This window comes from Castanea sativa, chromosome 11, assembly GCF_040712315.1.
Source record: "Castanea sativa cultivar Marrone di Chiusa Pesio chromosome 11, ASM4071231v1".
NCBI classification, from domain to species: domain Eukaryota; kingdom Viridiplantae; phylum Streptophyta; class Magnoliopsida; order Fagales; family Fagaceae; genus Castanea; species Castanea sativa.
Window position 1 is genome coordinate 64,535,958 of NC_134023.1, and position 26,915 is coordinate 64,562,872.

A 26,915-nucleotide genomic window follows, 5' to 3' on the forward strand; every position below is an offset into this window, starting at 1 on the left:
AGCAAAAATATAATTTTTTTTGAATTAGTTTAACTAAATATTTGAGGATACTATAATGTAAATGCTCTTATTTATATGATTTCTTTCTATCAATAAAGCCGTGGAGCTTGGCACCCTTCATTCTTTGTGTAACTTTATTCTTAATATCATCTTTGCAACCGCGAAGAATACACAGCGAGGACCACCATTTGAGAAAGCAAAAGAAGAAATCAAAGCAATAAGAAACACTTGACTAGAGTTCTTGAACTTTCACAGAACAACTATAGCTTTTAACTAATTGCATACTTGTTTGCTTCACTATCTAGCTAGTGGCAATTGAGGTGTGGAACTTGATATTTCTAGCTTTTGAAATTAACTGGAGCAAGCTTATGACAATGAAAGGTATATGATGCAAGGATGCTTGAATATTTTAGAAATATTTTGCAAAAAAAAGTATATGTTAGAAATAGAGTATAGAATATATATATATATATATATATATATATATATTTGATATGGCTGCATTTTTCTTTTCTCTTCAACTTCGGAAAAACCTTACAATTAAGTTATTACAAGCATAAAATTTGGTAGAATATGACTCTTGATTACTTCTTAATTTTTTTTATCAATAATTTGACAGTTATATTAGAGAGCTGAAATTTGAACCTTGCATCTGTTAGAATGAGCAAGCGCCAATCAATTGAGTTATAAGTTTTTTGGTTTACATTTTAGTTTTGAAAAATAAGAAGGTAAATAATTAGCCTATTTTTATATTCTTAGTTTTATACTTTACAACATGACTTCTTTTTATTGTGATACAATTAATTTACTTTTTATTTTTTATGAAATACAATGAATTTTTATTTAATTTTTGTAAATTTTAAACATATTATCAAAATATATATTGAAAACTGTTGAATTTTTAGCATATAGTAAAAGAAATTTTATTGAAGGTTATACTTGAGTTAATAATAATTTTTTAAAATTATTAAAAAAAATGACATAAAATTGATTACTTTTTGTTATTATAAAAGAATCAATGAAGATATTTTATTACTCAAACCATGGCTAAATCAGAAGCCATAATACACTCTACTAGAGCAGGTCATGAAGCATTCCATGTTTCCATCCCCTCTATAAAAAGCTTTAGCTAATCTTACTAGTACATTTGTACATATGCCGTGCTATTTTCTCTTCTTCTAACGTATACCAAGTTGTATATATATAGCCTTAACATCAACTTGTGCAACTTCTATTATGAACGAGAGCAGAGCTAAACCGAATATTTGAGTTCAAATTTGTTCATTATTTAATTTTATTTTGAACATGAGCCAAACCAGAACTCTATCACCAAACAAGATTATATATTTAAGTTTAGTTTACTTGCTTATTAAACAAGCTCGAGTTTGTTCACGATTTGTTTAGTTAACTTATTGTTTTTCAATATATAGTAAAACCATGACTAAAAATTGTTTAATCATTCAAAAATTTATAAACTTTTACTATGAATGGAGATTGTTTATATTGTCCATAAATTACAAATAATAATTTGATATTATTGTCATGGCAGGCTTGTCAAGACAACCATTTTTCCTTTCTTTTATTATCTCGGATAATTATTTCAAGAACAGCCTTGCCCTATTAAATTTGAGCATTTGAATCTTTATTTTAGATGCCACTTTACACGAAAGTATGTTGTAATTAGAATCCAATTGAAACTTCCTAATGTCCATTGATGTAAATTATGTTCGAAAGTTCCTACCGACATTAATCATATGAGTTCCTTTGGCTGGATTCCAAAAGTCCTAAGCAGAGCGTTGGATTCCATATGAAATGGAAGCAATAGTCTTGAGCTAGCAGAGCCCCACCGGCCCACCCAATGAATAAAGCAGTCATTCTTGGCGTGTTTCGTTTTGTATCTTTCTCACCTTGTATCATTTCTTTCTACTATTTGTGAGCTTTACTAAAGCAATCAAGCTTTATGTCATTTCTGTTTACTTTTTGAACCTGACTTTTGAAACCACGCGAAGTAAAATCATACAGCCAGAGCAAGAACTGTGCCCCCCGAAACAGTTCATTGTTTTTTTTTGAACTTTTCACAGAACAGAGTAACTCTCTTCACTCCCAAAGTCCCATCTCAACTTTCTGTGGTGTCTTTCTGGTTACTTCATTTCCACAAGCGAACCATGTCGATTGTCGCGGAAGCTGCTTTATCCGCTTTCTTTGATGTGCTGTTTAACAAGTTAAGCTCCTCTGATTTTTTGAAGATCTTTCGGCAAGAGAACGTTAATGCTGACCTCAAGAAGTGGGCAATGAAGTTGCGGAAAATCCGTGCAGTTCTGGCTGATGCCGAAGAGAAGCAGATGACAGACGAGTTTGTGAAGAGCTGGCTGGCTGAGCTGCAAGACTTGGCTTATGATGCGGATGACATCTTGGACGAGTTTGCTACTGAAGCTTTGCGACGTGAGCTGAATGCAGAAGAACCCAGCACAAATACGGTAATAAAGTTCATCAATGATTGTGTTGGTTCGGATCGAGATTTTGTTACGTTGATGCGGTCCAAGATTGAAGATATTGATACACGACTGCAAAAAATAGTGGAAGATAAGCAAGATCTAGAGTTAATGGAAAATAGTGGGGGAAGGACTAAAACAACAATATCAAGGCCGCCCACGACTTCTCTGGCTGAAAGTCATACTCATGGAAGAGACAAAGATAAAAAGGAGTTTGTCAAGTTGTTGCTCGAATCAAGTGATGCTCAACTCTCTGTGATTCCCATAGTTGGTATGGGTGGACTGGGGAAGACGACTCTTGCCCAACTAGTCTACAAAGACAATGAAGTGAAGGGTTATTTTGATTTGCAAGCATGGGTTTGCGTGTCTGAAGATTTTGACATTCTAAGGTTGACAAAAGAAATTCTATACTCCTTCCCTCCCGAATCTTGTGGTGATAATTATACTTTAAATTCACTACAAGAAAAACTGCAGGAAAAATTATCTGGGAAGAAGTTCTTGCTCATCTTGGACGATGTTTGGTGTGAAAAGTACGATTGCTGGACTGACCTACGCAAGCCTTTAGAATCTGGGGCTCTAGGAAGTAAAATAGTTGTCACAACTCGGAACTTTGGTGTTGCATCAACGATGGGCACTACTCCACCGTACAAGTTGGAAGAGTTGTCATGTGATGCTTGTTTACGTGTATTTACCCACCACGCATTAGATGCAACAGATTTTAGTAAGTATCCAGAATTTGAAGAATTTCGTCAAAAAATTGTGAATAGGTGCAAGGGAGTACCTTTGGCAGCAAAAGTACTTGGCGGCCTTTTACGCACTACACGCAATCGCTATGAGTGGGAACATGTGTTAAATAGCAAGATCTTGGATATTCCTGAAGAAAAAAGTAGTATTTTTTCTGTTCTTAAATTGAGCTATAACTACCTCCCTTCTTGTTTAAAGAGGTGTTTCGCCTATTGTTCACTATTTCCAAAAGATAATGAATTTGATGAGAAAGATATAGTCTTGTTATGGATGGCAGAAGGTTTGGTTCAAGAAACAAAAGGAAAGAAGCCGATGGAAGATTTTGGTGGTGATTATTTTCGTGATCTACTCAATAGATCATTTTTTCAACAATCAAGCGATGATGAATCACTCTTTGCCATGCATGACCTCATGCATGATTTAGCTCAGTGGGCAGCAGGGAACTTGTACTATAGGTTGGAGGTTCAAATGGGCGGTAGTAAGCAATCTGAGATTTCTACGAAGGTACGACATTTTTCTTATATTAAACATTCAAATGATTGCATTCAAAAGTTTGATGAAGATGTGCATTTAAGGACCTTCCTGTCGCTACCATTATATAAAAAGTATGGCTTAACAAATTTTGATGTTAAATATTGTTTGTTTCCACAATTAAGATGCTTAAGGGTATTATCTTTAAGTGGAAATGATATCTTTGAGCTACCAAGTTCAATTGGTGATTTGAAACATTTAAGATACCTCAACCTTTCTTATACTAAGATTAAAAGTCTACCAGAATCAACAAGTTCTTTGTACAATCTACAAACATTGATATTGAAAGGTTGTTCCTATCTCACAAAATTACCAGAAAAAATTGAAAATTTGGTCAATCTTCGACATCTCAATATTTCATATGCACATTCAATTAGAGAGATGCCAGCGGGAATAGCAAAATTAAAGAGCTTACGAACACTTTGCTTTGAGCATATGGATGAATGGCAAGATTGGATTCCTTGCAGAGTTGAGTGCGAAGAATTCCCTTATTTGCGTGAGCTTTCTATCTCAAATTGCCCCAAATTAGAAGGAAAATTCCCCCATCATCTTCCGTCATTGGAAAAACTTTCCATTGATGCATGCAAGCAATTGGTTGTTTCAATTCCAAGCCATTCAGTACTTCAAGTATTAAAAATTGTGGGATGTAAAGAGGTTGTGCATGAGTCTCTGAAGGTAGAAAAACTGATAATAGAAAATTGTAAGGAGATGACATCTTTATGTGAAGATGGGCTTATGTCCTTTGTAACACTAGAAATTGAAATCAAATCGTGCCAAAGTCTTGTAAACATCAAGTTGAAGTCTACATTAAGGACGCTAACAATCAGAGGCTGTAATGCTTTGGAATCCTTGCAATTTGTGATGGATGAGGGAGGGGCTTCTTCAACTTCTTCTTTATTGATGAATGAGGAGAATCTTAGCTGCATTGGTAACAACAATGTATCTCTTCTTGAGCACTTGGAAATTTATTATTGTCCATCCCTAAAATGCGTATCAACAATAGTCGACCTATCTGCCATGCTTAAACACCTTGAGATTGGTGGATGCCCAAATCTAACATCTTTATCATCAAAAGACATCTTACCTACCACCCTTAAAGTCCTTCACGTATGGCGTTGTCCAGAGCTGGAGTTAATAGTAGACGAGTTACACAAGGACACGTTACTTGAAGATCTTCTAATTAGTAATTGTGAAAAGCTTAGGCGCTTACCGAGAGGCCTACACGAACTCTGTCACCTCAAAAAGATCTATTTGGGAGAGCGTGATAGTCTTATTTCTAATTGTCCATCCCTAAAACGCATATCCTTTCCGGAAGAGGGTTTCCACACCAACCTTAGAGAGCTTGAGGTGGCAGGGGCGAATCTCTGTAAGCAAATATTTGAGTTGGGACTGCACAGACTCACGTCGCTTACATCTCTCGTTATTTGTGATGGAATTATGGATTCGTTTCCAGAAGAGGAAGATGGGAAGACGATGTTGATGTTGCCTACATCTCTCACTTCCCTGACGTTTTATGATTTTCCAAATTTGTTATTCCTCTCCTGGAAGTTCTTTCAAAACCTCTCTGCACTTGAACAAATTTACATCAGTGAGTGCCCTAAACTCGCGTCTCTCTCAGAGAAGTGTTTTCCGCCCTCGCTTCAGCGACTTGATATTTCTGATTGTCCTGTGCTGAAACAAAACTGCGAGAAAGACAAAGGGATAATGTGGTCAAAGATTGCCAACATCCCTTCGGTTAAAATTGATGGCAGGGAGCAGCAGAAATAATTTTGCAAAACAGAGAGCTCTTCCTTCCAGGTACAACGTTATTGCATTTCATAATATTTCAGTTCAAGAACTTTACGATTATACAATAAAATCCTCTCTGTTTGTGTATTTAAACAATATAATTTTAAAAATTCAAACCCTAACCCAAGCTAATTCTCGCAGTGTTGCAGTAGAGGCTAGCTTCAAAACTTGGAGGAGGTATATTAAAATTTGACTCGTGTATGTTCAATCTTTTTTCTTCTTTTAACAATTGAGCTTCTGACACCTTGAATTTTTCGCACATCTCTTATACTTGTATGTTATTTCAATTATATGAACCCTTTATTCCTAGAGGCATATAGCTGTTTGATGAAATGCCTGAAATAGATATTGTATTGTGGAGTTTGAGAACCTTTAAAAACAGTACTAATAATACTAAGGACCCCATTTGCACATAATGTGATGATTGCAGGTTACATATCATGTTGAGGAAAAATGATCAGTGGATATGCACAGTGGCAGGATGGCTTTTTAATATGATGCCTGAGCAGCATGTCATTTTAACCAAAGATCATGCCTTGCACAGATGATCAAAGCAATTTTACCTGTGCTGCAGATGGCAGGTATTTCACAATAAAAGGTCTGATCAAGTACTCATTCTACATTAACCAAAACTATTCCAGGTCATTTGTAAAATAATTTTTTGGGTAGTTTCCAGTATTAGAAACCAACCAATCAGGACAAAAGAGGAACAAACTAATTTTTAATCAGCAGTATTGTTAGTTCAAAGAGAAGCTCCATAAAAAAAAAATAGTAATTACATTTTCAAGGATAACTATTACTGTAACTTCTTTTGGCTTCCCCACACCAAACTCTTTGTTTATAGGTAAGATAAAGTTTCATTAGAAAAAAGACTACTACATGGAAAAAGAACATGAGGTAGCCGAGAAAGTAGGTATCATAACTGCCACATGGTGTCAAAGTTTTTCATTGGTTCCAAAGCACTTTTGGTGTGAAATAAGTTATCATAGGTTCATTATAATGAGAACTGATTAGAATGAAATAAACGAACTTGACTATTCCAATAAGTTATGCTGATCTTTACCATTTCATTAGAAATGCCATAGCCTTTTAGTTTGGACCAGATCTCACTATCAGATTTGAATTTATTGAATCAAATTCCATTGATAATTGGGTCTCAGTTTGGATGGAGAGATCCTACACAGATGCTTGCTTTTTTTTCTTATGTTATTCTTGTTATTGCAGCCACTCTTTGTAAATTCAGGAATGTGACCATATGGTCATGATCTGTCAAGAAGAAAAGGCTGGGAATCATTCTCGAAGAAGCTGTAAACCTACTGTGTACAATTGGATACAATTTGATGATTTTCAGGTGTGGCAAGTGTTGATCTTTGGTGGAGGTGGTGGGTTTGGAGCAGGTGAGGTGCAAGCTTTGTTAGAAAATTTGTGAAGCCTTATCCTATGTACTTGTGAAAGCTGCGGCAGCTGCACTTGTACTTACGAGTATGTCTGGGGTTTACAGCAATTTTTGTGGATTGAAAACATGAAGCTGTGAGATATGTGCTGTTAACATATTGTTGTGCTGTGTTCCTAATCTTCTAAGCCCTGGTTTCATCAAGTTGTTGGCAAATTCCCACTAATGCTCGTCACCTAGAGGACCAGCAGCAATAATTGTATAAAACATATTTACACAAGTGGTACCACCCATGTGGGATGCATATTCAAGGTAGGTGGACATGAGAAATTAGGTATAGTTTTAAGAGGCAATGAAACCTTCAAGCATTTCTTTTCTGATTTTTGGTCAAAAGTTGTATATACTGAAAAGGAATTTTATTCATAGTTTTCATTGGGAGGACTATTTCAAATATACCTTAGTGAGATAAATTATGGTCCTTTGTGTGTTTCACATCTGTGATGAACTGTAGCTATAAAGAGCCATATGAAGCCTTACTCTATGGGTAATTGGCTTGGGAGCAGAACTAGTTCATTTGCTAATGAAAATTACATAAAAAGGGAAAAAAAAAAATTAGAATTATCAATTCAACATAATAAATTACTCTTTTTCTGCTACAGGCTGTGGATGATTTAGGCTTTCAGAAACAAAGCTACCACCAAAGGCAGCGAGTGAGGTTAATGCTGTGACAATGCTTGATTATAGTAAGAAAATGAAGCAGCTTTGTAGGGAGGCTTACTTGTTAAAGAAGGACCAAGTTATCAAGTTGAGGGGAGTGCTTTGGACATGGCATGTTGGAGGCAGACAAGGATGGCAACTCCTGGTTATGCAGGATGTTACAAGAGATGAAGTGGGAAAGGTTCATGCTTGTTTCACAAGGACAAAATGAGTAATATTCTTACTGCTGGATGCGTTAGCTGGGAAAAAAATCCCAAATCCACTGCCTTCCTCCTCCTTTTGAGACAAGCTCTACGGCTATGAAACATATGAGAATTCTAAGTGTTTTTGTGCTCTCAACTGGCAAATAGCTTGAGAACCTTTTTGAAAACAGACAAATTCAGGGTAGGGTGAGTGCAGGTGATATTGGTGACCTTTAAAGTCTATTAACCAGTATAAGAAGTGTTGGCTCTAATAGGATTGATCCCAGAATTCTTTGTCAAGTTAAGCACTATGCAAAGATGACATCAAACTACCATATGAATATCTTTTGGTCCTCTGTTGGTTGGTAAGGGCTCTATTTTGGTCCTGTCTATATTGAACCTTTGTTGTGTTTGTGTCCTGTCTCCTTTGTATCTAACTTATGTTTTGTTTTGTGCCTAATCAAAGTTACCAGTTTACACTATATAGTAAGGGATGCGGTTGACGTGCAACCAGTTTGACCAATGTGTTGGAGGATTTGTTTTTGAAACTTTACATTTAGGCTCAGTAAGCAAACAATCTTGGCTTAAAAAATCATTCAGACCGCATTACACATTGTGCTTGAAATCACAGCTTTTCGATCAACCACTATGGTGAGCACGGTAATTAACTATATAGTTAGACCATCAATATATTTTCTTTCCCTTCTAAAATTTTCTTGATTGTGTTAGCACAGAAATTTCAGCCTTTGATTTGTATATCTAACTCGAATTCATTTCAAGTTTTCAGCTACTCTTTGATGATGGATGGTTGCATTCATAATAATTGGTCATTACCCAGCAGTACATTGATTTGTTGGATTTTAGCTGAGATGGTCACATTAGCTGAATTTGGAGATCTGGTAATAATAATAAAATTTTTTGTCATAGCTTCTCATCATTGTTAACTCAAAAGGCTAACTGGCATGTAAAAGTTTGATCAATGAGGAAGACACACAAATTGAATTTCTCTCCATGGGATAAAGGGTTTAATTTTCCTCTCAGTTTGCACGCTTACCATGTTTAGGTTATTACATAGTATCATCTTTTTTTACTTATGATTGATATTGGTGAATTTTCAAGCACTCACTTGAGCCATCAATTTTACCTTATTTATTAGTTCCATTGAGTAAACCTACGTTATTAGGAGGGACTTTTCTGCAATTTTTGAATGAAACAAGGCAGCCTATTAGTAAGGGTACATTCCTGATATAATATTGAAAAAAACAAAAACAAAAAACCTGAATTTATATCATGGTGAATGTTCCGAGTTGTCCCAAAGAATAATTATAAGATAGATACGAGTTTCAGATAGAATTGAGAAACTTTGGCTTCATATTTCTATTTTTTTTTATCTGGATGTCTGTAAATTTTACCAAAGCAAGATGATAGTCATCACTGAATTTTTCATTTAAAACTTTCAAGAAAGTTTTTCATTGGTTGTATGATTTAAAGGAGGCCAACCTGTTAATTATATATGTGCTAAACCATTGAAAACATGGAAGCAGCAAACCATTTGAACTCAGTTTGCATGTCTAGTAATTACAAATATTTTCTTTATCTTCTTTTCTTGTTTAAGTATATATATGCCTTTGTCTGCTTGCTCTGTCTGTTTCCTTTTTGGTCTTAGTAAATAGTACAGTGCTTCCACTTCCTTGCTAAACGATTTGATCTTGAATTTGTCCACAGGCATCTGCAATTCCGATAAGAGACATTTGGAAGCAAAAGCATCATAAGGCAATAAGAGACATGTGGATTCCCTCCCCCTTAGTTGTATGTATCACAAACCCCTTGTAATAAATTGGAGAGAAACATTCAAAGCACCTATGCAAACTTTACCATCTTGTCTCTCCCTTTGTCGATGTAGATTGCTAAATCCAATAATATACCCAAAATGAAAGAACAAAATCCTCTTCTTTCCTCCGTTTGTGTATTTAGACAATGTGACTTTTAAATTTTGAACCATAACCTCTTATTAGCTAATTCTTGCTGTGGGACATTAGAGGCTAGCTTCTAATCTCCTAAAAGCTTTTCTTGAATTTCAAAACTTGGAGATATGTAAAATTTTGGATTTTGTTCTGTACACTCATTTTTTTTTCTTCTCCTTTTTCCCTCTTAACAAGTGAACTTATGGCACTGAATTTTTAGCTCATCAACATCTCTTATGGTTTGTGAATTATTTGAATTGTGTGAACCTCTTTTACCTAAAGACATGAAGCTGTTTGGTGAAATGCCTAAAGGAGATGTTTTATCTTGGAATTTGATTGATTGCAAATTATGTATCATATTGTGGATGACGATGATTAGTGGAAATGCACAAAAGGACATGATAGCTTTTTAATAAGATGCCTGAGCAGAATGTCATTTCAACCGAAGATCATGCTTTGCAAGGATATTCAAGCATCCTCACTTGCGCTACAACAGATGGGCAGGTATTTCATTTGATCTAAAGCACTGTAACCCCACCATTCCTTAACTTATGCTGATGTTTTTTCTTAATATTTTTAGATAGCTTTTGTATGATGAATAAGGAAGCAGGACACTTGTTCTGTGACTTAATGGATTCTGAGGTCTTGGTTTTACAAATTTGACAATTGCTGCTTCTTAATTTCATTTTTCACATTGCTTTCGTTTGCTCTCAAAAGTATAATTTTCCTTCTTTTGTGAATTATGGGCATTTATAATTACAACATTTCTTTCATTTTAGCTGATACATGTTCAGACTTTTGGAAGTGGAGAGCAAAGTACATTTCTTGTCAAACATCAGGGACAAGCTTATAAGTGGCCTATTGAGCCTAAGAGTCCCCATTTATTTCAGCTCATAATTCTAGGTGAGACTTGCTCATATTCTGGAAATGGAGTGCAAACTACTTTAATTGCTGATAATGTAGTCACATATGGAGGCTTTCCAATAGAGAATGAATTCTTTTCTCCATCAATCACTTCCTTGACTTTTGCCAATTATCCTAAACTTTTTAAAATTAGATGACTGGTTGATTCCCAGTGTGGTATGCTAATGGAAAGTTGTAAATGAAGTCCCTTGGCATTTTTGCAATGTGGGGATCTCTCCTTTTTTTTTTATCTCATCACTAGCTGTTATAGTTTGTATTTGAACTGAAGTTTTTTCTTTTTATAATAAATTCTAAACTTGATCAATAAGGAAGACACATTGATTGAGTTATGCTCTTTGGGATAAGTGTATAATTTTGATTGTGTGTTGTGTGTGTTCTCTCTCAGAGCTCATGACCACTTTTAGGGATTCCACAATGGAAATATGAAAGGAGGGCCAGAAGGAGAAGGGAGGTTGGACCGTAATTCACAAATATTCTTCTCAGTTTGTACCTGCCCTCTATGTATAGCTGATTCCACTTCAGGTTGTTTACTACTATCACTTATTTGTATTTTTAATCCTTCTTTACTTGGTTAATTCTTCAGGCACAGATGTCACGTTCCCACTATACTACCATCAATGTAACCTGCTTAATAACTCCATTCAGTAAACATATACTAAAAGGAGGCTTTTCTGCAGCTATTAAATGAAACAAAAATGCATTTTAGTAAGGCCTAGTTTCCCAAAGCAATGTATAAAATTGAAAAACAACACTCAATAACCTGAATATGCAGAGTTTCAGAAACAAACACTAATCATATGACAGATTTGAGTTTTAGACAGAAATGGAAAATTTTCTCCACATTTCTTGTTTGATCTAAATTTAAGTTAATTTTGGTATGGCTGATGATTCACCTGATTATGTTTCAGTGCAAAGAACCTTCCATGCTATTATATGAACTTTAGAACTTAGAAGTAAAAATTCATTGCTGATGGTAGCTCTTTTTGAATACTCAAGGCATATCTTATTTGCTGACTGTTTAATTTTTTTCTTTTTCCATTTCTTCTGTTTTATTTTTCGATGTTCCTCTCCACTGGCCACTTTATGGACTGGTTGGCATCATGGCACAATCTCCAGAGGACTTAAAGAGCAAGAGGAAAGGAGGCATTCTGGTCTGGGAGAGCAGAAACTTAAATCAACTTTTCCAACTGTGTTTATGTAGATAAAAAGGTCAGTGCCCCTTTCTTTGACCTTGTTCATCTTTCGAAACACCATCAACTTAGAGATAACTTATAGAAATTTTTGTTGACTTCTATTATTTTTTTCATTTTCAAAGTTTTCTTTCTTTAGTTTAGTGTGTGCTTTAGTACCTTCTTTCCCATAAATATAACATAGCAGTATACTACAATAAACCAAGACTCATAGTTGTTGCTGAATTTTCGCTATAAACTTTCAGGCATGTTTTTCATAGGTAATTCGACCTGAAGGAGGCTAACCAATTATTGACCTAAAGTTTTATCTCTACGGATGATGATCCTTTTTCTTCTGCTATTCTTGCTATTATAGCCACCCTGTGTGCTATTTTGAAATGCTGGACTGTGGGACACGTTTGAAGGGAAGGTTGTCATGCTTCTCAAGCTCTTTACTATTGCAGGCACATGATCATGATTCGTCAAGAAGCAATGGTTGGGTATCATTGTAATGAGAACCTCCTTTGTGCAATTGGATACGATTTGTAGATTGTTGGGCATAGCAAGTGGGAGTTAGTGCCAAAATAAAGAGTTGCCGTTTAGGTGTAGACTTTGTCAAGCAATTTGGAAACCTTATCCTATGTACTTATGAAAGGCGTGCACAGCACTTGTAGTTGTCAGTGGCCTATGAGGTTAGCAGCCTTTGTTGTGGAAGTGGGAGAGACAAGCTGTTAAAGAAGACATTGCTTTGTTGCATTTGCGATTTTTAAGCTATGGTTTTGTCAAGTCCATAGTCGAATGCTCACTAATACTCATTGGCTTGCCAATTCTACATCTTCTTCTTCTCTGCTATAGCCTAGTCCTCTTTGTAATGTGACTTTTATCTTATACATCATATGCTCTATTGAGGTTTTTTTAAGCTGTTTTTTGGCTCGTCTAAAAGGAAGCAAGATTACCAATTTATAAAATATAGTTAAGGATGCAGTTGACTAGCAACCAGTTTGACTAATGTGTTGAAATTTGTTCTTTGAAATTTTGTCTCAGCCATCAAATGATATTGGCCTAAAAATTATTTGGACTCCATCAGACATTGTGCTTGAAATTATAACTTTAAGAGCTACCACTTTGATTGGTACTGTAATTCACTACTGGAATATTTAGTAAGACCATTATCATTATTTTGAAAAAATTTCTAGATAGTGAAAGCACATAAATTTTAGCCTCAACTATGTAGTTTTATCTAACTCAATTTCAATTCAAAATTTAAACTCCTTTGTGCTTGACTGCTGTAAGTAAAGTGTGCTGATTACCTAGCATTACATTGATTTATTACATTATTGCCGATATGGTCACATTAGCTGAATTCGGGGAATCAGGTAATGAAAACTTTTTTCACGGTTTCCTATCATTGTTGACTTTGATTGATGAGGAAGACACTGATTGAATTATGCTATTTGGGAACCTGAAATTATCTCTTGCCGGATATGCAAGAGTTTTTTTCAAAACAAACTCTGGTTATATATATATAAATATATATATATATATATATATATATATATATATATATATATATGAAATTTAGGCGTTTTTACAAAATTAACTACAAAACTCAAACTATATCATTAGTAAGCAAACGTTTGAAACATATTTGGTTTCTAACAATTCGAGTCTATTGGACTCGATTTTCGGTTTATATTTCTCTTACGCGGCACTGGCTGAGCTGGACAGGGAGGCCACGTTGGCACAAAAATCGAGTTCAAAGAACTCGATTTTTGGTCAAGAAAATCGAGTTCAATGAACTCGATTTCTATTTTCCACACTCACGCCGGCGCACGTGATCACGTTAGTAAAACGAGTCCAATGGACTCGATTTTTGGTCACGTGATCACTTAAGGTAAATCGAGTCTACTGGACTCGATTTTTGAGCACCATAGTTTTCGGGCACGTGGATGTAACTCGAGTCAAGGAGGCTCGATTTATATGCTTCTAAAAATCGAGTCTCCTGAACTCGATTTCTGTGAATGGTGCCCAACCCATCCACGTGTCATGTGGGTCCCAACTGGGACCTTTTTCCCCCTTACCCGGCTCACTTATGCTCTCATTTCTCTTCTGCTCTCACAGCAGCACACTCACACAACCCTCATCACTCACACAACCCTCATCACTCACACAACTTACTTCATCACTCACACAACAATCACACTCAACTTTCATCAACTTTCATCAACTCTCAGGTAATGTTTTTTACAATATTGATAATATTTTTTGTTAGTTAAATATAGTAATTATTTGCTAGGTTATTTTTTTTAAGAAACAATTAGAACATATTAGGAAATTTTTTGTTTTTTTGTTTGTTAGTGTAAATATTGTGATTAGTTTGTTTGTTTGTGGGTAGTTTGTTAGTGTAAATATTGTGATTAGTTTGTTTGTTTGTGGGTAGTTTGTTAATGTAAATATTGTGATTAGTTTGTTTGTTTGTTTGTGGGTAGTTTGTTAGTGTAAATATTGTGATTAGTTTGTTTGTTTGTGGGTAGTTTGTTAGTATATTGTGATTATTTGTTATTTTTTTTAATTATTATTATGATTAATTATTGGAAATACTTAGTACTAAATATTTTGATTAATGTTATTACAACATATTTGGAAATTTTTTTTTTTTTGTTAGTGTAAATATTGTGATTAAATTATTTGCTAAGTTTTTTTTAGGAAATTAATATTGTGATTGTAAATTGGGAATTTTTAGTACCAAATATTGTGATTAATTATGTTATTACAACATATTGAGAATATTTGCTTATTTTTTGTTAGTGTAAATATTGTGATTAAATTATTTTGTAGGTTTTAAAAAAAAATTAATATTGTGATTAATTATTGGAAATATTTAGTATTGGGGAAATATTTAGTACCAAATATTGTGATTATGCTAGGTTTTTATTCAAAATTAATATTGGGAATATTTAGTACTAAATATTGTGATCAATTGTTAGGAATATTTAGTACTTTTAGGTTTTTGTCATTGGTATGAAATGGATTATGAGTTTGATACCTAAGACACCCATTACAGTCTTTTTAGTATAAATTATTTCAAGATATAGTTGTTTCAGATTTGTAACAAAAATTTCAATGGGTAACTAGTTGCTATAATATTTTTGTTCATCATATCTTATTTGAATGGGTTTTGAATGTCATGCCTCTAGAATGATTTGGATGTGAGTATATGCAAATTTGGTTGAGGTTAGTATTGTTGGCATGTCATACCCAAAGTTTTGTGATTGATGTTGATTGAGAGTTATAAATTTGTCACTAACACAATTGCACTTGATGATCTATAGGTTGATAATGATCTATATAAATATATACTACGGTGGATCCCTTAGCAATGCCAACCCTTATGACGGATTTCCATTTGAAGGTTCGGGTATCCAGTGCTGTTATATGATGATACGCCATAAGTTAAAGACCTTGAGTGATTTGAAGATAAAAATTATGGAAGAGCTGCAACTGAACCCTGCTTTACATGACATACATATTACTTTCCGTTCTCCACATGAAGTCCTCAATCAATGCATTAATTACAGATATATGGCGATAACAGAAGACAAACATGTGAAGTTCATGTTTCACAAGATGCGTCAATGGGAACAAATAGCAAATTTTGAGTTGTACGTCACTTTGGAGCCGCGTGCAGAAGTCGGCATAGAGGATATTGTACAAACAACTACATCTCTACAGTTTGCAGTCCTAGATGATCAGTGCACCACGTTGGGAGGCTATACACCCCCTTTTCAAGAGACACCAAGAACAGTTGAGAGCGAACTTGGCAATAGATATGAAGATCAATTTTGTACACATCGAGGTGAATCCTCTACAGTTCCAATAGTTGAAGCTGAAGACGAACACTGTGTTGGGGAAGATCTTGACGATAGAGATGAGTACGAAGAGAGGATTGAGCGAGGTGACTTTGATAGGGGTGTTGATGACCATGAAATTACTCTCAATCCTAATGTTGATGATATGGATGAATGTGATAAAGATGATGCAAACCCTACCTTGTTAGAGTTCGGCATGTTATAAATGCAACCCCGTTTATGAACCTCCCGCCTTATCATTTTATGAAAATACTTGGGAAAATATGGTTGATCCTGAAGTTGGTGAGCAAGCATTTGCTTCTTCTTGGAATGCGGACATGAATTTTTGTACGGGGTTGATTTTTGCGAATAAAGAAGCGGTGAAACGTGCATTAACAATTTATGCCGCAAAGCATAACGAAACTTTCGACTAGTAGGTCGACCAAAAGTAGATTGTATGTGAAATGCATGGATGAGTCATGCAAGTGGTACGTTGGAGCGGTCATGAAGCCTAAACGGGGAACATGGATGGTCACATCTTATGGGGGTCCTCACGGTTGTATGACCCTTGGCATGGCTCTTGATGGTAGAATGATGGATTGTAATTTTCTTGCGGCAGAATTTGTTCCAATGTTGCGAGAAAATCACACGGCAACAATTCAACACCTTAGAGATTACATCAAAGGGAAGTATTATGAACATAAGCTTTCTTACTATAAGATATGGGATGCGAAACAAAGGGCTATTGCAAAGATATTCGGCGATTGGGAAGAGTCTTACGAAAGGCTGAAAAAGTTGTTGTTGGCATACTTGGATCAAGAAGCTGGCACCCGGTACTGGTATCTCACTGAACCGAGGGAGTAAGGTGTTACAATATTGCGATATGTATTTTGGGCTTTCGCTCCTTGCATTGAAGGATTCAGACATTGTAAACCAGTAATCAGTATTGATGGGACCCATTTGTATGGTAAATATCGAGGGGTGTTGATGATTGCAATGGCCACCGATGCCAACAACAAGGTTTTGCCTCTCGCCTTTGCTGTTGTGGACAAAGAGTCAGGGCCTAGTTGGAGGTGGTTTTTAAATTGCGTCAGGTTTGCACTGGGGGATGTGATAGCAAATAAGGACATATGCATAATTTCTGACCGACATAAGGGTATTTGAAACGCAATTGCCAACTGGCCTAGAGATGATCATGGACGAGTACGAGTATACCACAGATATTGCCTTCGACATGTTGCTAGCAACTTCAACACGCATTTTCAGGACGCCACTTTAAAGTCATTGGCCTTGAAAGCGGGGTATGCTACTCAGGAAGCTAAATTTGAGTTGTACATGCAACCTATCAAGGAAGCCGAGATCGAGGCCCTTAGGAAGAAATCAGCCACTGAACAACAGGTAAGTGAACCTGACCCATCCATCATGCCATACACATATCTAATGAAAGAGGATATAGAGAAGTGGACCCAGCTACGTGATGGTGGATACCGTTATGGGGCTATGACAACCAATGTCTCAGAGTGCTTCAATGGAGTACTCAAAGGTGCCCGTGGCCTGCCCATTGCTGCACTGGTTGAATTCACTTGGAGCAAACTTGTTGCGTATTTCCATGATCGACACAAAAAAATTACTCATGATCTCTTGGAGGGCAAGGTGTGGAGTAAATATGCATTAGAAATCTTTGATGCAAATTTGAAAAAATCTAAAACATACCAAGTAAGGCCGTTTAATAATGTCCATGGTGTATATCAAGTAACGACTGCGTACAACATCCATAGCTCTGGAGGGGGACAACATAGTCATGAAGTAAACATATTGGCCAGAACATGTGGTTGTGGAAAGTGGCAAAATCGAAAGATCCCTTGTTCACATGCGATTACAGTTCTTCAGTACTTGGGGCAAGATGAAACTGCATATATTGACCCATGTTATAGTTTGGACAACGCCATTCGCACCTACTCACACCAATTTGTGGTGCCAAAGTCAGAGTCATTGTGGAGGGATGTGGAAGGTCCAAAGTGGGTGCCTGACCCAGACCTGTTGCGGGGTAAAGGCCGACTTGTGAAGTCTAGGATACGGAATGAGATGGATGGGGTCCGACGAAAACCGGGAAGCCGAAGGCCAGATTCTGACTTGAGGGAGATTCAACAAAAGCAGAGCTGTGGACTGTGTCATCAACATGGGCATAACCGTAGAAAATGTCCGCTTTCTCGTGGGGCTTCGACAAGCAATACTGACCCAACCTAGGTAAGTGATGCTTTTATATAAAATTTCATGATTGTATCAATTATCCAAGTTACATAGATTAGTACCGTTGTTTTGATTGTTGGTACCTAACGACAATATTTCAATTTTTCTCAGGTATGCAGATACTCGATTTTGGAATGCCATTCTAGATGTAAATTGTGGTTCTCCTTATTGTGTATTTGAACTTACTACTGGGTTGTATCGGCACAATTATTATTTTCTTTTATCACTGAATGCACTTGTAATCGAAGTATTCTGTATCCAATGTACCTGTTTCTATATTGTGATATTATGAATGGTTAATTTTATCTTTCAATTAGTTGTTAATTATTTCTATTAGCTGTTATACTCATCTGTGTTGGTGCTTCTTGTTGAGACTATAAGAAAAAAAAGGAAAAAAAAAAACGGAAAAAAAAGTAAGCAAAAAAACGGAAAAAAAAAAGGTAAGAAAAAAAATGGGAAAAAAAAGGTAAGAAAAATTAGTATGCAAAAGAAAGGAAAAAAAAAAAGTAAGAAAAAAAATGGAAAAATGTAGGAAAAAAAAAAGGTAAGAAAGAAAATGGGAAAAAAAAATGTAAGAAAAAAAAGTAAGCAAAAGAAAGGAAAAAAAAAAGTAAGGAAAAAAAAGTAAGAAAAAAAAGGATACGAAAAAAGTATGGAAAAAAAAATTCAGAAAAAAACTAGTAAAAATCGACTTCATAGGGATCGAGTTTGTCCCAACTCTCTGGCTGAGCCATCTGCCTGGAAACTCGAATTTGGGGAGTTTGTATGGTGTAAAGTTTTAGATGGAGAGTTTTTCTCCTAAAAAGTTGTAAGTGAAAATAATTTTTTTTTATTTATAAGAGTCTAACTATTTTGTAATAGAGTTATTGTGAGTTTATGACTAGTTAATATTATGAGCATGTTTAAATAAATAAAAAAAATGTTATGCCAAAAATTTTGAAAATATTTATAGCATTTGGCAATTGGCGTACTATTTAAAAAGTGTTGTAAACATGTCAAAGTTTTAAATAAAATTGTGTGAATAAAACTAAAATAACTACAATAGTAACTAAATATGCCTCATAAAATAAATATAATAACTAAAAAATAATTTATCATCCCACTCTTTGGTCATTACTCAATACATAATAATGTTTTTTTTATTATAATTTGAATGATAATGTTTATACTACGAAAATATCAGGAATAACAACCGAGTCATTTCAAATACCTTTCCTATAATATTTTTAAAAGAAGAATCAAACTTTTTGAAATGGCCAATTTTAAATAACATGTACATGTTCAGATTTGATTTGGGGAGTAAAAAATAGTAAAAGTGCTCAAGCCAAAATAAGCTAAACGCCCAGAACATCCCAGCATGGAAAGAGATTTTTTTTTTTGGGTACTGGAATATGCATTGGGTGCAAAATGGAATTTAAAACATTTCTACTTAAATTAACCAGTGGCCAATGGTATACCTCATCTCCTTTAAGTTCCATATTATTGGTATATACTATATACTCAATCCTTCCTTCCCAAAAAGATACTAGCATAAACATTGGGTAAAACTCTACAATATCATTGTTACTGAACCAAATAAAGTCTCTTGTTACTAGAACCTCTCAAACCAAATGAGGTCTTCCATTGCCCACAAGAGCAGTAGCTAAAGCAAGATTTTTCTTAGGTATTGCCATGAAAGCGCGCACACACATAGAGACTAAAAAATGGTAAAACCAAATAGAATTTAAGTAAAACTCCAGAACAATCAGCAACAATAGTCTGTCCAACAACACTACACAGCCATGAATCATAGGGCTCTGATAAGTGATATAACCTTAGAGACAAGTCTATTTATAAATTGTTTCAAAGACCAACTAGAAATGCATGTGCTTAAAGGATTTTAGGCCCCCATCTCCTACGGAGAAAACATCTATAGCAGAGTCCATGTTCAGCAAGAGCTTTATGCCCCAGTTACTTCAACCATTTCCTGTTCCACTGTGCTCGGCATAACTGGATAGTAGTGGTAATGAAGCTCTCCAACATCATCACCAGAGAGCTTTTTCCATCCATCAGGTCCCACATAATAAACTGATAAAAAGAACAAGTCCAAATTACACCACAATTCTCAAGCATCCTGTACATCGTATGCTATATAAATTGATCAAGTGCAGAATATGTAAAAACAAAGTGCCTACATCGTATGCTATATTCACACCAAGGCATGCCAGGCTATATTCACACCAAGAAGTCTAGTTTCTGTAAAGAAATTGATATGTACAAAATCAGCATCCAAAACCCATATATAATTATATGCAAGATAGGAAAAAAGAAAGAACCGAAATAACATACAGATATACCCTCCCATGCTAGCTCGAGAATCAGTAGCGACCATGACACCCTCTTTGAATATGAACGCAAGTGTGGTGGTTCCCTTTGCTGGCTTCACCATCTGTATAGCCTCTTTTTGGAATCCATCAAACTGAAACAGAAAAAAAAAAAAAAAACAAAAAAAAAGAGTCAATATTCAGCCAATTAAACTTCTACTTTTCTCTCATGTGAATAGAGAAATCAGAGAAAATAACAAAACAACATTTGAACTCACATTGACCAACCTCCGTAACATGAGTCATGGCTCCCAACCATGTTATCTCTAGGGGTTAAATGGACCTCACTTCTAATAGAAATAAAACAATGCCATTATGAAGTAACTGTATGCAGTCCAGGAGTGGGCATGAATGACATGGAGTCACTATGGGGTGGTACTTGGTGTATATGACCAATGCTGTACGAGGGAGATTGAGTGTGCATGACCTGAGGGGTGTCATTGAAATCAATGCCGAGATCAAAGGATGGTGGAGTAAGGGATAGATGCGCGGGGTCAGAAGATGTACATAGGGTGGGTGAAGGGATCTCGGGGTGAGAAGATGCATGTGCAGTGGGTACAGGGATCTGTAGGTCAGGAAATGCGGGAGTAGTACGAGGAGGGATCTCTGGGGAAGGAGATGCATGTGGGGGTGGAGGGAACTCTGGGGCAGGTGATGCATGTGGGGGTGGAGGGAACTCTGGGGCAGGTGATGCATGTGGGGGTGGAGGGAACTCTGGGGCAGGATAAGCATGTGGGGGTGGAGGGGGTTGATTTTGGCCTTGATGGGGTGCAACACACTGGCCATGGCTGTGGCTGGCAGGAGTTGAGCTCGTGCTTGGTCGTGCATTATGTTCTGGAAGTTCTGGATTTGCTGTATCCGCATCTTCCAAGGGAAGATGGGCAGCTAGACGGTGAAGGCGATCCACTTCCTTCAGCATAGCTGTAATCAGCTTGTGCTCAGGACTGTCTACTACATAACGCATCAACATCTGCTTGTGCATGGCGACCTGCAATTTTTGTAATACAATTAGTACCCCTAACGCAAAAATGGTAATACGCAACAAAATTTGGAAAGAAAGGTCAAAGCGATTACCGTAATAAGGAGAGAGGCGCTAGTGTGGTCGACAAACCTCCATGTGACTTTACCATACCAGCCGAAGTATGGATGAACACTCGACATAGCACCCTCTAGTCGTGCTCCATGACATAGTTTCTGTGCTCTCGTATTCCATACTTGGATGTGGCTAAAATGTCTGACCCTCCAATCCACTTCAATCTTCCCCCTCAAGTCTATCTTATGAAGGGCATCGTCAGTATCAACATCTTCGGGAATTTCTTGCACCATCCCAAACTGACGAAGAACACGATCCGGTGTATGTTTCTCTACTAGCCAGAAACATACAAGCGGCACCGTCGCCGTCCACATGTCCCGTCCTGCTACACAGAACGCTGTGAGTTGGCCTAATTCGGCTTCATATGGTTGCCACACCACCTGTTGTAGTAAAAAAAAAGCGCAGCACATTATGCAATGTTCCATTATTTTGAATTGACATATTTTACAGTTATAACAGTATAGACTAAGATAACATTACAAGAAACACAATTTGGATACCTGGTTGGGATACATAGAATCTAGAAGCTGACGGTACCGAACCAAACAGATTTCGGCGGGGCTATTCTTCGTGCTCACGACCCAAACCAACCTACAATGAAGAAAGAGGAAATCAATATCTACCAAATATGCAATGTAATAAAAAAGAAAAAGGATATGTATGTTGAATAATGCTAAGTTCAATGTGTCATATCGTTTAAAATGATGGATCCAAAAAAAATAGAGAGAATCGGTCAAGGAAGAGACTTACTTAATAGACAATGGCGAAGATGGTAATGGTGGGCCATATGCACCATCTGGTGGGAGGTCCATCCTTGGGCACAAGAAAGGGAATCTGGACCATGCCCAATATTGAACGAGTATTAAGGCCCCACCAATCTGACTAGCGTTTTTGTCGGTTGCCCTGCATAACTCTCTGTACAACCATGCAAGGCAAGCGCTCCCCTAACTGTACCGAGGTGGATTGTGAAGGTCCCTCAACATCTGCAACCACATCGTATGCACCCTATCGCCAGACTTGTCAGCGAAAATTGTGTCCCCTAGGAGTGCTAGAATATAACACCGTGCATACTGATGCACAACAACCTCTTCTGCACCATCGGGCAACCCTTGGTCAATTTTTTCAAGTAGCTTCTTGATTTGGATCCTCTGTCCTTTAAGCACCACGGAATTAGTAACAATTCCAAGCATTTCTTGACATTCAACAGCCCATTTCAAGGCACAAGTTCCAACAATTGCCTCACCATCGATTGGAATCCCCAACAGAACCTCCACGTCTTGTAATGTGATCGTCATCTCACCATGTGGAAGGTGGAAGGTGTGGGTTTCAGGCCGCCATCGTTCAACAAAGGCCGTTATCAAATTATGGTCAAGCTCTCTAAATGGAGTCCTATACAGCCCCTCTAATCCAATTCTCTTGACAATGTCGAGGATGCGATCATCCACCATCGGGCTTCGTTTTTGAAACTCCTCATTACGACCACGACATTTCAATACCCCCGGATCCTGCACATGATAGAACCATGGTGATGAGATGTAATATGCCATAACCTTTGTATAAATGATTGTAGCTATTGTAGGGAAAATAGATTATAAGTTCTTCAATAGGAATTTCCATGAGTTTATGACAACTTCTTTAACGAAGGGTTTGTAGTCTTCTTATTTTTTTTATACAAAAACCAAAAATACAAAAGCTATATATCAAGATTAAGGTTATGCTCAAGAAGAATTACATCAACAAAATCAGGAGTATAACCTAAAACGAAAATGATAAGAGGTAGATAATTATTTAGAGACCATTTTGCAAGAGCATTACTATGCATTCAAAGCTAGTGATACCATTGACAAACTTAGGATTTTAGAAATGAAAAAAAAAAAATCAACATAATGTGAAAGGATAAGAAAAGAATATAGAAATTCAGCAGGTCGTCGATTTTAATTTTACCTGGCCTTCCCAAACAGCAGATGATCGATGTTCTGTTAGAAACCTTAACACCGAAGGAACCCTGGGACCAGGACCGAACTCATCATCCACCTCAGCAACGGCAGCCATACTACAGGTGCACCAATGTCAATAGAAGAGATCTTGCTTCCTGTTAATGCATCAAACTCTGCATGTAGAAATTTGACATCATCGTTAAGAAACTCATGATAGCCCTCAAATGACAGAGAAATCACCATAAATAAAAGGATTAACTTTTTCTTTAAATGAATTTATAAATGAGGTGCTCAACATATGAATGTTTCAAATTAAACAAATGCAAATGCGCTTTTTAGCCTTTTCCAACATTTTCTCACATATGGCCACGAAGAGACCCTTTAATATCAGTGCAGCTGTAGTTTTTTATTAAAAAAAAAGTAAATGAGCATTTTATAGATAAGAGACTACTTCATATACATGCTTGAACACAAAGAAGTCTAAAGAATTACAAAATGGGTTCTTAGACCACTAAATACCATGTTTTCGGATAAATTGATAAACTAAAACGGATCACCTAAACAATTTCCCACAAGAATCAATAACTTAATTAATAGAAAAATGACTTGCAACAATTTAATAAATAGAACCATTAGTAAGGCAAAACCTACCAAAGACATACCTTTGAGATCTTACTTTATTATTTCTTCTAGATTTTTTATTTATTTATTTTGTACATAATCATGAAACAAAGTCAAGAAAGAATGCAACGACTTTTCATACATACTAGCAAGAGAACTTGCATTGCAAAGAATGAAGAATGGACAAATTTTTAGATGCTCACAAAGATATTTGCATTCGTGAGTAAAAGCCATCAATAACAAGACGAGTTTCATAGGATCATTAGAGCTCACGTAATAGCATCTCTCAACAGTTCCAGTAATGTTATAGTTGGAAGATATGGTCTCTTGAGACTTGAATATCGTAAGTGCACCATACAAATGAATTTGATATGTTCAAGATGAAAACTTGAAGGCTTAAAAAATGTCTATTAACATAACAGGGAAACTTGAGTATCAAAGATTTGCAGAATTTGGAGAACCAAACAGAAATAAGTCTTCAGGGTGTTCAAATGAAAAAGTTTTGGAGGCCTCTTCCTATATGCAAAGCTCATTCACTAGAATTCCAATACTTGAGTAAAAAGCACACACATGGTACTTACCATAATTTTTTTACTTTTGTAGGACTAAATTTTAATGGATTAAATAAAGAATTTAACCGAAAAAAAAATTGGCTGCTTATTTTCATTTTCATTTTTGTTACTATTCGCACAACTAAATTTCATCCTTCTTGTTGCAGGGAAACCAACTTCAACATGAAAATAAGGAACTATATAAGAAGGTGAACTTAATCCACCAAGAAAACATGGAATTATATAAAAAGGTATTAATTAAAAACAATAATAAGAATTTCAACTATCTCTTACATATAAAAATTCAATCCTTAAAATTATGCCAAATTTGAGATTTTTTACAATTGCCCTCAACAAAAAAGTTTCAGATCCCAAGTCTATGAAACAAGGGATGCCAATGGAGCAAACAGAACTTCCCTTCTCTTAGATGGTCTTGGAACTGGAGAGTGGACCTGTCCATCTCCAACTTTTTTTCTTTTTTTTTTGAGAAGGACCTGTCTATCTCCAACTTAACCAACCACAACAACAAAAACTAAGAGACACCAACAAGAGCTACAAAATAATTAGATATTTCAATCATAACTACCAACGTACCTTGCCAAAATCATGATACCAAACTTGTTTCGTTGATAACTGCAGCAAACTACAACTGCAATAGTGAAGAAGATGTAATTAGAGATGGATGTTACTTGGTCTCAATCAATAAAATGGCCTGTTGAGATAAATTTACGCTTCCATCAATGAGGTATGATATAAGAGCCACATAACAAAAAAGAAAGGTATGGTATAAGAGCGACAGATAAATTCAATAAAAAGACACTTTGAAATGATCAATGAAACCAAATATAGCATGTGGGTAATGAGCGATGAAACCAGCTACTCATATAACGATAAGATCAACTCTAGTAAGAATAGCGGTAATATATTGCATGTGCAATGCATTCTTTTAGCAGTCTTCAAGTCATCATCCTTGAAACAGACAAGCCAGCTAAAAGGTTGATACCAGTTATATTGTTGGTAAGGAGGATATGAAAATAGAAAAGTTCGTCGCCATCTGGATGGACACGAAGAACCAACGACGACGAGTACTTATGCAAGAATAAAACTTTTAGATAAGTAAGCATAACTATAGAAGTATATATAAATATATATATATATATATATATATATATATATATATATATATATATATTTCAACTCAGTGTCATATAAAAAACTTAAAAAGTGATTTATTAATCTCTGTTGTGATAATAAAGGTAATAGCATACCAAGGTCATTAAATTATAGATATATGTCCTTTACAATAAGAGACAGAGAATAGTGCAATACTAAGCATAAGTGATAAAACAAAAACAAAGGCAAAAGAGAAAGGGGTAAAATAAAATAATAATAATAATAACAAAGGAATAGTTTCATTATTTACACATGGCAACTGGCATAATTAAAACATACTTTAACTCCACCAAAGAAAACTTGATTTACATTAATGGTTAACAGGTACAGAAACTCAACAATATGTACCGTTGCTCTGTCTAAGAGTAATGATACAAATGCAGCTCTAGAACCTGGCTTAACTAATAAGCCCATTGAAACTCTATTAAGCAATCAGGAAGCAAAAACACGTAGAGTTTGTTAACATTAAATTTGGTACATTCCCATAACTACTTAACCGGAACTGTTCCCTCTAGGATTAGAGACCTGTCCCTCCTAATTTATGTTAACCTCAACTAACTACAATAACCTTTGGGCAACATTCCCCTTTTTCTCATTAACATAGCTCAGTTGAACTTGTCATACAATTCTTTGAACTTGTCATACAATAACATTGCTCAGTTGAACTTGTCGAACCCTTAAAACACAAAAAAAAAAAAAAACAAATAAAGCAAGGAATTTAAGAATCAATTACCTGAGAGTGAGAGAGAGACGGTGGTTCAGAGAGATGGTCACAGTCCGACGAGGAGAGGAGCCACCGACGACAGAACGAGCCACCGATGAGCTCGAGCCGCCGATGAGTTGAGAGGAGCCACCGACGACAGAACCAGCCACCGATGAGCCCAAGCCACCGATGAGTTGAGAGGAGCCACCGACGACAGAACCAGCCACCGATGAGCCCAAGCCGCCGATGAGTTGAGAGGAGAATGACAGAGAGAGGGAGAGCTGCCGATGAGTTGAGCGTTTGGGTGTTTGAGAGTGAGAGACTATGAGAGAGAGAGTGAGTGTTTGAATTTTTGTGATTTTGAGAGTGAGAGATGACTGTGATCTGTGGCTTTGAGAGTGAGAGCGAGAGACTGAGTGTGTGAGGTGTTTGAGTGTTTTGGTGAGAGTGAGTGTTTTGGTGAGAGTGAGGT

The 26,915-nt window shown here is 36.1% G+C and overlaps 1 protein-coding gene and 1 long non-coding RNA gene across 34 annotated transcripts; one reads left to right on the forward strand and one right to left on the reverse strand.

The window, feature by feature from the left end:
• Positions 1-1,966: 1,966 nt before the first annotated feature.
• LOC142617623 (putative disease resistance RPP13-like protein 1) lies at positions 1,967-12,826 on the forward strand. 33 transcript variants are annotated; one of them, XM_075790563.1, is made up of 14 exons: positions 1,967-5,564; positions 5,705-5,732; positions 5,986-6,153; positions 6,780-7,260; positions 7,608-8,212; positions 8,314-8,498; positions 8,635-8,746; positions 9,573-9,656; positions 10,241-10,315; positions 10,392-10,453; positions 10,591-10,714; positions 11,121-11,257; positions 11,852-11,944; positions 12,171-12,826. In XM_075790563.1, exon 1 carries the CDS (start codon positions 2,166-2,168, stop codon positions 5,532-5,534), a length of 3,369 nt encoding a protein of 1,122 aa, XP_075646678.1. In that variant the 5' UTR covers positions 1,967-2,165; the 3' UTR covers positions 5,535-5,564; positions 5,705-5,732; positions 5,986-6,153; positions 6,780-7,260; positions 7,608-8,212; positions 8,314-8,498; positions 8,635-8,746; positions 9,573-9,656; positions 10,241-10,315; positions 10,392-10,453; positions 10,591-10,714; positions 11,121-11,257; positions 11,852-11,944; positions 12,171-12,826. The 33 variants fall into 33 exon arrangements, with proteins under 33 accessions (XP_075646678.1, XP_075646654.1, XP_075646668.1 ...); XM_075790539.1 differs by having other exon boundaries at positions 9,573-10,315; XM_075790553.1 differs by lacking the exon at positions 10,392-10,453 and having other exon boundaries at positions 10,094-10,315.
• An 8,978-nt stretch (positions 12,827-21,804) lies between these two features.
• Positions 21,805-22,782, reverse strand: LOC142614460 (uncharacterized). The gene is made up of 3 exons (XR_012840454.1): positions 22,209-22,782; positions 21,959-22,049; positions 21,805-21,838 (listed from the first exon to the last, which is right to left on the reverse strand). It is a non-coding gene; the product is annotated as an uncharacterized LOC142614460 (long non-coding RNA).
• Positions 22,783-26,915: the final 4,133 nt, after the last annotated feature.

Coding starts and splice junctions, on each gene's coding strand:
- LOC142617623 (XM_075790543.1), top strand. CDS start 2,166: ATGTCGATTGTCGCGGAAGCTGCTTTATCCGCTTTCTTTGATGTGCTG.